This window comes from Entelurus aequoreus, linkage group LG10 (genome assembly GCF_033978785.1).
Source record: "Entelurus aequoreus isolate RoL-2023_Sb linkage group LG10, RoL_Eaeq_v1.1, whole genome shotgun sequence".
Classification (NCBI taxonomy): Eukaryota; Metazoa; Chordata; class Actinopteri; order Syngnathiformes; family Syngnathidae; genus Entelurus; species Entelurus aequoreus.
This window is the reverse complement of record NC_084740.1, coordinates 45756259-45770069: the sequence shown is the minus strand read 5'-3', so window position 1 is coordinate 45770069 and position 13811 is coordinate 45756259. Positions and strand designations below refer to the sequence as shown.

At 30.9% G+C, this 13811-nt stretch overlaps 1 protein-coding gene across 5 annotated transcripts in view; it reads right to left on the bottom strand.

Moving 5' to 3' along the window:
* The window catches only part of LOC133658686 (short transient receptor potential channel 6-like), a 36647-nt gene extending 24084 nt beyond the window's left edge, over nt 1-12563 (bottom strand). For 3 of the 5 annotated variants that reach the window (XM_062060993.1, XM_062060994.1, XM_062060996.1), the window contains exons 1-3: nt 11928-11989; nt 9770-9957; nt 4962-5637 (exon numbers count right to left, since the gene is read on the bottom strand). In XM_062060993.1, the coding sequence (XP_061916977.1) occupies nt 4962-5637; nt 9770-9921 (828 nt within the window). In that variant the 5' untranslated portion in view covers nt 9922-9957; nt 11928-11989. Of the gene's footprint in view, nt 1-4961; nt 5638-9769; nt 9958-11927 lie in introns of all 5 variants that reach the window. The other 2 variants (XM_062060997.1, XM_062060998.1) reach the window with 2 other exon arrangements.
* Between the last annotated feature and the right edge of the window lie 1248 nt (nt 12564-13811).

The following is a 13811-nucleotide window of genomic DNA, read 5'->3' as shown; positions in this document are numbered from 1 at the left end:
TCTTCTGTGGCTGTGGGGGGGGGGGGGGGGCGTGGCTTGCGGACCTGCAGCGAAGCGGAGTGTGTCAGTTAGTCCGATGTTGATGTGATCAAACTTCTTTCTTGCTTGGAAGATACACACACAATTGTAACTGTTATTTCTTCCTGCAAATAATAAATATGTACAACGTGTTTGGATGTATTCATTTATGTAAAATTGTCATTAAATGTAATATTGCCTGACAAAAAGTGATACGACGTACGTAATATTTTGATATTTACACATCGCATATTTACACACGCGCATCTGACTAGAATACCCTTATGTGCATTACATATATCAACATCAACTACCTACTGTACTGTTTACTTGTTGAAATACCCTTTTTAGAACAAATATCTACCCACATAATTTATATGTGTATATATAATATATATATATGTGCATGTATGTATATGCATATATATATACATGTGCATGTATGTATATGCATATATATATATATATATATATATATATATATATATATATATATATATATATATATATATATGTGTATATATATATATATATATATATATATATATATATATATATATATATATATATATATATATATATACACATATATATATATATATATATATATATATATATATATATATATATACACATATATATATATATATATATATATATATATATATATACACATATATATATATATATATATATATATATATATATATATATATACACATATATATATATATATATATATATATATATATATATATATATATATATATATATATATACACATATATATATATATATATATATATATATATATATATATACACATATATATATATATACACATATATATATATATATATATATATATATATATATATATATATATATATATATATATATATATATATATATATATATATATATATATATATATATATATATATACATATTATGTATAAGCATGTATATATATACTCTACCGTTTAAAAGTTTGGGGTCACATTGAAATGTCCTTATTTTTGAAGGAAAAGCACTGTACTTTTCAATGAAGATAACTTTCAACTAGTCTTAACTTTAAAGAAATACACTCTATACATTGCTAATGTGGTAAATGACTATTCTAGCTGCAAATGTCTGGTTTTTGGTGCAATATCTACATAGGTGTATAGAGGCCCATTTCCAGCAACTATCACTCCAGTGTTCTAATGGTACAATGTGTTTGCTCATTGGCTCAGAAGGCTAATTGATGATTAGAAAACCCTTGTGCAATCATGTTCACACATCTGAAAACACTTTAGCTCGTTACAGAAGCTACAAAACTGACCTTCCTTTGAGCAGATTGAGTTTCTGGAGCATCACATTTGTGGGGTCAATTAAACGCTCAAAATGGCCAGAAAAAGAGAACTTTCATCTGAAACTCGACAGTCTATTCTTGTTCTTAGAAATGAAGGCTATTCTACAAAATTGTTTGGGTGACCCCAAACTTTTGAACGGTAGTGTATATATATATATTATATTACTGTAACTTGTTCTTAAAAATAGTAGTTATTTTGTTTGTCAAATTTAGTGTTTGTGTGTATATATGTATACTGTATATATTTATGTGTGTTTCTTCCTATACAGTATACATGTATATGTGTGTGTGTGCGTGTATATACTGTATATATATATATATATATATATATATATATATATATATATATATATATATGCATATACATACATACACATATATATATATTATATATACACATATAAATTATGTGGGTAGATATTTGTTCTAAAAAGGGTATTTCAACAAGTAAACAGTACAGTAGGTAGTTGATGTTGATATATGTAATGCACATAAGGGTATTCTAGTCAGATGCGCGTGTGTGAATATGCGATGTGTAAATATCAAAATATTACGTACGTCGTATCACTTTTTGTCAGGCAATATTACATTTAATGACAATTTTACATAAATGAATACATCCAAACACGTTGTACATATTTATTATTTGCAGGAAGAAATAACAGTTACAATTGTGTGTGTATCTTCCAAGCAAGAAAGAAGTTTGATCACATCAACATCGGACTAACTGACACACTCCGCTTCGCTGCAGGTCCGCAAGCCACGCCCACCCCCCACAGCCACAGAAGAGGAAAACTGTCCTTTCCCGGGCATGATAACGTCTTAAATAATGTCAAACACGTAGCGTTACAATAACCAGGAAGATAAAGTGTTTGTCTCACACCTACTAATCAAGCATTCACATTTTGCCACAACACACATGGGGGAAAGTCCTATCTGGAAATACAGCCATATTAACTCCTAAACTGCCATTTTAACACACACTAAACCATCAGCACGCATCCAATGCTTTCTGGCCACGAGATACTTTCTCGTGGCCACGAGATACATGTCTAAAAAAAAATAAATTCCCATGTCCCTTTAGGGGCTCCGTAGTTTCTTTTTAATTGCAGATTTTTTTTTTTATCTACGAATATTTTTTTCTACTTTCATAAATTAGTTTTTATACTTGGCAATCATGTTTTAACTGAAAAAAAATGTTTTTATATTGCCAATATTTTTTTTATTAAATTGGAAAAAAACATACTTGCAAATATTTTTTTACATGCAGAAAACTATTTTATACTTATATTTTTTTTTAAACTGAAGAAAAACATTTTTATTCTTAAAAATATTTTTTTTACTTGCAAATATTTTTTTTTACTTGCAAATTGTTTTGTTAAATGTTGAAACGTTTTTTTTTAACTTGCATAAATGTGTTTTTATACCTGTCAATCATTTGTTAACTGAAGAAAATTGTTTTTATACTTTTGAATATTTTTTTTAATTAAACTTTTTTTTATACATGCACATTTTTTTTAATTAAATAAAAAAATCATACTTGCAAATAATTTTTTACTTGCAGAAAATTGTTTTATAGTTGCGAATATTTTTTTTAATAAAAGAAAAAAAATCTAAAATATTTTTTATAATTGAAGAAAAAAATTAGACTTGCAAATATTTTTTTTACTTGCAGAAAATACTTTTTTACTCTGCAATCTTTTTGAAACACAAAATTTTTTTTTTTTAACTTATGAATTGTTGGATTTTAATTGCATAAATGTGTTTTTATACTTGGCAATAATTTTTTAACTGAAGAAAAACAAAAATTTCTTGAAAATATTTTTTATAATTGAAAAAAAAACATATTCTTAAAAAACTTTGTTACCTGTTGAAAAGTTTTTTTTTTACTTGCGAATGAGTTTTTTTTACTTGCATAAATTTATTTTATATTTGCAAAAAAAAATGTAATTGAAGAAAAAAAATGTATTCTTGAAAATATTTTTTAGAATTGAATAATTTTTTATTTATTCTTGTAAATATTTGTTTTACTTGCAGAAATGTCTTTTTATACCTGTCAATCATTTCTTAACGGAAGAAAATTCTTTTTATACTTGCAAATATTTTTTTTTATTGAAAAAAAAATACATTTTGATACTTGCCAATCATTTTTAATTGAATAAAATTGTTCATATACTTTTGAAAAAAAATGTAATTGAAAAAAATTGTTTTTATACTTGCAAATATTTTTATTGCCAAATAATATTTGACATTCAGAATATTGTTTTATACTTGAAAATATTTTTTAATAGAACAACAAAAATGTATTCTTGAAAATATTTTGTTACTTGCAGTTATGTGTTTTTTATCTGCAATCTTTTTTTTAAAGCATAACATTGTTTTTTTTTAACTTAGGAATTGTTTGTTTTTAATTGCAAGTTCTTTTTTTTTTACCTACAAATCATTTTTCTACTTGCATAAATTAGTTTTTATACTTGGCAATCGTTTTTTAACTGAAGAAATTCGTTTTTATACTAGCCAATATTTTTATTAATTAAAGAAAATTGTTTTTATACTTGCAGTTATTATTTTTTACATGCAAAAATGTATTTTTATACTTGCCAATCACAAATATTTTTTCTACTGTATTCTGGACAGTAGACCTGTCTGGTTTAAATGCAGAATTTGTATTTAAAAAAATTTTAATTTATGAAAAAAAATGAATTCTTGAAAATATTTTTTATAATTGGAAAAAAAAAAAAGTATTCTTGTAAATATTTTTTTTACTTGCAGAAATTTGTTTTTATACCTGTCAATCATTTCTTAACCGAAGAAAATTGTTTTTATACTTTTGAATATTATTTTTAATTGAAACTTCTTTTTTTTATAAAATGATAATAAAAAAAAAAATTCATACTTGCAAATATTTTTTTACTTGCAGAAAATATTTTTATAATTGCGGATATTTTTTTTTAATAAAAGAAAAATATATATTTTTGAAAATATTTTTAATAATTGAAGAAAAACAATTATACTTGCAAATATTTTTTACTTGCAAATAGTTTTATAATTGGGATTTTTTTTTAAATAAAAGAAAAAAACAATTTTACAAAATATTTTTTATAATTGAATTAAAAAAAATATACATGCAAATATTTTTTTACTTGCAAAAAATGTTTTTTTTAAACGCATAAAATAGTTTTTTTTAACGTATGAATTATTTGATTTTAATTGCAGATTTATTATTTTTTATTAGCAAATTGTTTTGTTACCTGTTGAAACGTGTTTGTTTTTTTTACTTGTGAATTATTTATTTTACTTGTAAAAATTTGTTTTATATTTGCAAAAAAAAATGTTTCATTGAAGAAAAAAAATGTATTCTTGAAAATATTTTTTATAATTGAAGAAACATGTTTTTATCCTTAAGAAAAAAAAAATTTGACTGTCAAATATTTGTTTTTAACAGAAGAAAAGAGTTGTTTCACCTGCAAATCGCTTTTTTAATTGAATAATACTTTTTTTTAACTTGCAAATATGTTTGTTTACCTGCGTGAGTAAAAGTGTGTGTACTTTTGTCAGTAATTAGATGAAAAGGTAGAAAAAGTCTGACCTTAAGCTCCACCTCGGTGTGGGCCAAGAGCGCCAGCTGCTGGATCAGGTCCAGCGCCGCCATGACAGGGTCTGGGTGGGACAGGGCCAGGTAAGCTGGACTGGCGAGACCTTGGTAGGCGTGGATGCGGGACAGCGAGTGTGTGAAGGGGTCCAGGTGCTGGCCACAGGTGCTGCACTGGCACAGGTGGGGGTGCGGGCGCTGGATCCGGGCCCCCCTGGCCAGAAGCAGGTGCACCATCTGGTAGTCGTGGTGCTGAGAAGCCAGAATGATGTCACTGGACAAGAGGTCCAAGTCCACCGGACTGGGGGGGGAAGTCAGCCTGTCCACGTGGGCCAAGGCCTGCTGGCTCAAGATGGTGTCCACCATGCGTACGTGACCTCTGCTGATGGTGACCCCCAGCCTCATCAACTCCTTCTTCTCCAGGAGGAGCTTGGTGACCTCCAGCTGCAAAGCATTCTGGTCCGCCGGGTCCACACTGTCGCCGTGGAGGTGGGGCAGCTCCACCAGCATGCGCCTCAACAGAGGAACGTTGGCGGCCTCCAGGAAGACCTCCTCGCTCACGGAGAAGCTGGAGTAGGCGGGGAAAACAGGGGCGGACCCCTGCCGGGTTGCAGGTCTCAAAGGTTTGGACGGGTCCTGCTGCATCACGATGGCTCCGCCCTCACTGCACCACCTGGACACAAGTGAATATAATGTTAGCATGTAGCTCGCATAGCTATGCTAATGTTGCTAACCTAGCATGATGATCAAATGTAATGTTAGCATGTTGCTCGCATAAATAACTTTGCCAATGTTGCTAACATAGCTGATATTCAAATGTTAAGTTAGCATGTAGCTCACATAGCTATGCTAATGTTGCTAACCGAGCATGATGTTAAAATGCAATGTTAGCATGTAGCTCACATAGCTATGCTGATGTTGCTAACCTGGCATGATGTTAAAATGCCAATGTTAGCATGTAGCTTGCATAGCTATGCTAGTAATGCTAACTTAGCCCGATGTTAAAATGTAATGTTAGCATGTAGCTTGCATAGCTATGCTAGTAATGCTAACTTAGCCCGATGTTAAAATGTAATGTTAGCATGTAGCTTGCATAGCTATGCTAGTAATGCTAACTTAGCCCGATGTTAAAATGTAATGTTAGCATGTAGCTTGCATAGCTATGCTAGTAATGCTAACTTAGCCTGATGTTAAAATGTAATGTTAGCATGTAGCTTGCATGATTGATTGATTGATTGAAACTTTTATTAGTAGATTGCACAGTACAGTACATATTCCGTACAATTGACCACTAAATGGTAACACCCCAATACGTTTTTCAACTTGTTTAAGTCGGGGCCCACGTTAATCAATTCATGGTAAAGCTGCTGGTAAAGCATAGCTATACTAGCTAGTAATGCTAACTTAGCCTGATGTTGAAAGGGAATGTTAGCATGTAGCTGGCATAGCTACGCTAATATTGCTAACTTAGACTGATGTTAAAATGTAATGTTAGCATGTAGCCCACACACATAGCTATGCTAATATTGCTAACCAAGCATGATGTTAAAATGCAATGTTAGCATGTAGCTCACATAGCTATGCTAATTTTGCTATCCTAGCATGATGTTAAAATGTAATGTTAGCATGTAGCTTGCATAGCTATGCTAGTAATGCTAACTTAGCCTGATGTTAAAATGTAATGTTAGCATGTAGCTTGCATGATTGATTGATTGATTGAAACTTTTATTAGTAGGTTGCACAGTACAGTACATATTCCGTACAATTGACCACTAAATGGTAACACCCCAATAAGTTTTTCAACTTGTTTAAGTCGGGGCCCACGTTAATCAATTCATGGTAAAGCTGCTGGTAAAGCATAGCTATAATAGTAATGCTAACTTAGCCTGATGTTGAAAGGGAATGTTAGCATGTAGCTTGCATAGCTATACTAGTAATACTAACTTAGCCTGATGTTAAAATGTAATGTTAGCATGTAGCTTGCATAGCTATGCTAGTAATGCTAACTTAGCCTGATGTTAAAATGTAATGTTAGCATGTAGCTTGCATAGCTACGCTAGTAATGCTAACCTAGAATGATGTTGAAAGGGAATGTTAGCATGTAGCTTGCATAGCTATACTAGTAATGCTAACTTGGCCTGATGTTCAAATGTAATGTTAGCATGTAGCTGGCATAGCTATGCTAGTAATGCTAACATTTGCCACTCAATGTTATGGTTTTGAAGGTGACAAATGAAGTTGGACAAGAGCACAGCAACAATATTGATGTCAAAAGTAGACAGTAGCTTAGTGTTTTGTTTTCATTTAAAAAATCAGGAACCTGGTGTTGATATTCTTGCAGAGACGTGACAGCTGCTGTGAGTTATGACTTTCTCCCCATGAAGGACGACACCTACAGTCTAATCATCTGTCCTTCATGCTGCCTTCTACACACTCTTCACCTTGCACTTACTATATATAGATATATACATGTTTATACAAGTATATACATGTTTATACAAGTATACACATGTTTATACAAGTATACACATGTTTATACAAGTATACACATGTTTATACAAGTATACACATGTTTATACAAGTATATACATGTTTATACAAGTATACACATGTTTATACAAGTATACACATGTTTATACAAGTATATACATGTTTATACAAGTATATACATGTTTATACAAGTATACACATGTTTATACAAGTATACACATGTTTATACATGTATACACATGTTTATACATGTATACACATGTTTATACATGTATACACATGTTTATACATGTATACACATGTTTATACATGTATATACATGTTTATACATGTATACACATGTTTATACAAGTATACACATGTTTATACAAGTATACACATGTTTATACAAGTATATACATGTTTATACAAGTATACACATGTTTATACAAGTATACACATGTTTATACAAGTATACACATGTTTATACAAATATATACATGTTTATACAAGTATATACATGTTTATACAAGTATATACATGTTTATACAAGTATATACATGTTTATACAAGTATACACATGTTTATACAAGTATATACATGTTTATACAAGTATACACATGTTTATACAAGTGTATACATGTTTATACAAGTATACACATGTTTATACAAGTATACACATGTTTATACAAGTATACACATGTTTATACAAGTATACACATGTTTATACAAGTATACACATGTTTATACAAGTATATACATGTTTATACAAGTATATACATGTTTATACAAGTATACACATGTTTATACAAGTATATACATGTTTATACAAATATATACATGTTTATACAAGTATATACATGTCTTTATATACAGTGGTGGTCAAAAGTGTACATACACTTGTAAAGAACATCATGTCATGGCTGTGTTGAGTTTCCAATCATTTCTACAAGTCTTATTTCTTTGTGATGTAGTGATTGGAGCACATACTTGTTGCTCACAAAAAACTTTCATGAAGTTTGCTTCTTTTATGAATTTATTATGGCTCTACTGAAAATGTGAGCAAATGTGCTGGGTCAAAAGTATACATACAGCAATGTTAAAGGCCTACTGAAATGATTTTTTTTAATTTAAACGGGAATAGCAGATCCATTCTATGTGTCATACTTGATCATTTCGCGATATTGCCATATTTTTGCTGAAAGGATTTAGTAGAGAAAATCGACGATAAAGTTTGCAACTTTTGCTCGCTGATAAAAAAAAGCCTTGCCTGTACCGGAAGTAGCGTGACGTCACAGGAGCTAGTATTCCTCACAATTCCCCATTGTTTACAATGGAGCGAGAGAGATTCGGACCGAGAAAGTGATGATTACCCCATTAATTTGAGCGAGGATGAAAGATTCGTAGATGAGGAACGTTACAGTGAAGGACTTGAGAGGCAGTGCAGGACGTATCTTTTTTCGCTCTGACCGTAACTTAGGTACAAGCTGGCTCATTGGATTTCACACTCTCTCCTTTTTCTATTGTGGATCACGGATTTGTATTTTAAACCACCTCGGATACTATATCCTCTTGAAAATGAGAGTCGAGAACGCGAAATGGACATTCAGTGCCTTTTATCTCCAAGACAATACATCGGTGACACACTTAGCTACTGAGCTAACCTGTTAGCATCGTTCTCAAATGAAGATAGAAAGAAAATAAATAAACCCCTGACTGGAAGGATAGACAGAAGACCAACAATAATATTAAACCATGGACATGTAACTACACGGTTAAAAATTCTCAGCCTGGTAAGGCTTAACTATGCTGTTGCTAACGACGCTAAGGCTAATTTAGCAACTTAGCAACCGGACCTCACAGAACTATGTACTCTCTCCTTTTTCTATTGTGGATCACGGATTTGTATTTTAAACCACCTGGGATACTATATCCTCTTGAAAATGAGAGTCGAGAACGCGAAATGGACATTCACAGTGACTTTTATCTCCACGACAATACATCGGCGAAACGCTTTAGCTACAAGCTAACGTGACAGCATCGTGCTTTAACTGCATATAGAAACAAAAAAAATAAATCCCTGACTGGAAGGATAGACAGAAAATCAACAATACTATTAAACCATGGACATGTAAATACACGGTTAATGCTTTCCAGGCTGGCGAAGGTTAACAATGCTGTGCTAACGACGCCATTGAAGCCTACTTAGCAACCGGACCGCACAGAGCTATGCTAAAAACATTAGCTCTCCACCTACACCAGCCAGCCCTCATCTGCTCATCAACACCCGTGCTCACCTGCGTTCCAGCGATCGGCGGAAGGACGAAGGACTTTACCCGATGCGTTTGGCGGCCCGGAGACGTAGGAAGTCAAGGTGAGGTCGGCGGCTAACGCGTCTGCTCTCCAACAAAGTCCTCCTGGTTGTGTTGCTGTAGTCCGCTGCTAATACACCGATCCCACCTACAAGTGTCTTCTTTGCAGCCTTCATTGTTCATTAAACAAATTGCAAAAGATGTCCAGAATACTGTGGAATTATGAAAACAGAGCTTTTTGTATAGGATTCTACGGGGTACCATAACTTCCGTTAAACTGACTTCGTCACGCGCATACGTCATCATACCGCGACGTTTCAGCCGGATATTTCCCGGGAAATTTAAAATGTCACTTTATAAGTTAACCCGGCCGTACTGGCATGTGTTGCAATGTTAAGATTTTATCATTGATATAAAAACTATCAGACTGCGTGGTCGCTAGTAGTGGCTTTCAGTAGGCCTTTAATATTTGCTTACATGTCAAGCTTCTGCTTGAATTTTCTACCACTAAATTGCTGCAGTTCAGCTAAACGTGTTACTTTTCTGACATGGACTTGTTTCTTCAGCATTGTCCACACCTTTAAGTCAGGACTTTGGGAAGGCCATTCCAAAACCTTCATTCTAGCCTGATTTAGCCATTCCTTTACCACTTTTGACGTGTGTTTGGGGTCATTGTCCTGTTGTGTTTATATAAGTGACAATCTATATATGTGTTTATATAAATTACAATCTATGTATGTGCTTATATAAGTTACAATCTATATATGTGTTTATATACGTTACAATCTATCAATCCGTCAGTCTACCCCAGGGCAGCTGTGGCTACGAAAGTAGCTTACCACCACCAGGTGTGAATGAATGATGGGTTTTTAACATGTAAAGCGACTTTGGGTACTTAGAAAAGCGCTATATAAATCCCAGGTATTATTATTATTATTATTATTATTATTATTACAATCTATATATGTGCTTATATAAGTTACAATCTATATATGTGTTTATATAAGTTACAATCTATATATGTGTTTATATAAGTTACAATCTATATATGTGTTTATATAAGTTACAATCTATATATGTGTTTATATGAGTTACAATCTATATATGTGCTTATATAAGTTACAATCTATATATGTGTTTATATAAGTTACAATCTATATATGTGTTTATATAAGTTACAATCTATATATGTGCTTATATAAGTTACAATCTATATATGTGCTTATATAAGTTACAATCTATATATGTGCTTATATAAGTTACAATATATATTTGTGTTTATATAAGCTACAATCTATATATGTGTTTATATAAGTTACAATCTATATATGTGTTTATATAAGTTACAATCTATATATGTGTTTATATAAGTTACAATCTATAGATGTGTTCATATAAGTTACACCCACATATGTGGTCCTCTCCAAGGTTTCTCATAGTCATTCATATTGACATCCCACTGGGGTGAGTTTTTCCTTGCCCTTATGTGGGCTCTGTACGGAGGATGTCGTTGTGGCTTGTGCAGCCCTTTGAGACACTTGTAATTTAGGGCTATATAAATAAACATTGATTGATTGATTGATTGATATAGTGTATATATATTTATATGTGGTTATAGTGTATATATATTTATATGTGGTTATAGTGTATATATATTTATATGTGGTTATAATGTATATATATTTATATGTGGTTATAGTGTATATATATTTCCTCATTCTGTTTTGCACACTCTTGGAGTCAACATGTGCATAGTCATGTACATATAGTGTTTTTGTATATATTGTTTTTCAAATCACCTGACATGTATACTGTGTATACGTACATAATTTATCCATTTTATTCAACGTAATTTGTTATATAAATGTTACAGGTTATATATCTTCTATTATTGAATGTATCAAATGTGATGAATATTTAATGGACCACAACGGAAACAAGCCTGTTGGCTTTTTGTGTCATCCATTTGCCTTTTTAAAGCATTGCATGGATTACATTCTTTAAGATGTCAATAGACTTCTCCATCAATCAATTAAAAAACAACAACATATGTATGTTCTTCAATATGTATACTGTAAATAAATATTCTTGTGAAGCAGTCATGAAACAACACAACACAGCACACAAACATACACGTGTAAATACACACATGCAGCAATGAATACACAAAGTGCATACTCACATGAAGAGACAAGAAGAATCACTGCAGGTTGTTGATGTCAGATAACACCTTGTGGACATGACACCTTGTGGACATGACACCTCCTTCTGTGACGTCACACTTGTCCCCCACTGCCTGTCCCCCACTTTTTAACCTCTTATTGCCCACAACATGCCATTTATCAGACACACACATATACATATATATCAATTATATTCCCTTCAGCACTTACATATATATTAAATGTAAAGTAGACTACAAAAAAGTTATAATTTGATGTTTGGTAAATGATGAAATAGGAAGCCTATTCCTGCATGGCCAACAGGCGGCAGTGTAGAGAATAGATGACTCCAACGTGTCTTCTTTCTCCCCACTTTTAAAGTTTATAGGAATAAAGTGCATCTCAGGAAATAAAGAAGATACTTGTCAGTGTTACATAATAACATGCCATGTTGTTTACCCTTCACCCTCAGGAAGGAAGCGTTCCGTGGGCGTACTATTACTTAGAATACTACTTAAAACAGGTTTTTGCGTAAGTCTGACAAAACAACAACAAGGTATTAAAAAAAAGAAAATTAAGTCTACATGAAGTACATCTTGTTGATTACAAGTGCAAGAAAATAAGCGACGGAAAAAAAGAGCTTCCGGGTTGGTGACTTCCTCGCTCCCTCATTGAAGGCAGCACGCATGCGCGAATTAAATAGGCTGAGGCCCTCTGCTGGTCACGTGTGGTACCACCGCAGCAATCGTCGTCAAGGAAGTGCGTCCTGACTCTTTGTGACGTCACCGCGGTACACAAACACACAGGTGAGCGCTTTTCAAGGTGTCATTGAAGACGTTTTTTGGTGTTTTAATGACGTTTGTTGGACGTTTGTTCATATTTGTAACAATATTGTTCTCTAAGAACTGTTGTTTGTGTTGCAACGGGGACATTAGTCATCATATAATATTTATAAAAATGTATAGAATTAATAATATGATCATATAATATTTATAATAATGTATAGAAGTAATAATATCATCATATAATATTTATAATAATGTATAAAAGTAATAATATTATCATATAATATTTATAATAATGTATACAAGTAAGAATATGATCATATAATATTTATAATAATGTATAGAATTAATAATATGATCATATAATATTTATAATGATGTATAGAAGTAATAATATCATCATATAATATTTATAAAAATGTATAGAAGTAATAATATTATATAATATTTATATTATGTATACAAGTATTAATATGGTCATATAATATTTATAATAATGTATAGAAGTAATAATATGATCATATAATATTTATAATGTATAGAAGTAATAATATGATCATATAATATTCATATTAATGTATAGAAGTAATAATATTATCATATATTCATAATCATATATAGAAGTAATAATATGATCATATACCATTTATAATAATACATAGAAGTAATAATATGATCATATAATTTTTATAATGTATAGTTGTAAAAATATGATCACAATATTTATATTAATGTATAGAAGTAATAATATGATCATATAATATTTATAATCATGTATAGAAGTAATAATGTGATCATATAATATTTATAATAATGTATAGAAGTAATAATATGATCATATAATATTTATATTAATGTATAGAAGTAATAATATTACCATATATTCATAATCATATATAGAAGTAATAATATGATCATATATTTATAATAATCTATAGAAGTAATAATATGATCATATAATATTTATATTAATGTGTAGAAGTAATAATATGATCATATAATATTTATAATAATGTATAGAAGTAAGAATATGATCATATAATATTTATAATAATGTATAGAATTAATAATATGATCATATAATATTTATAATGATGTATAGAAGTAATAATATCATCA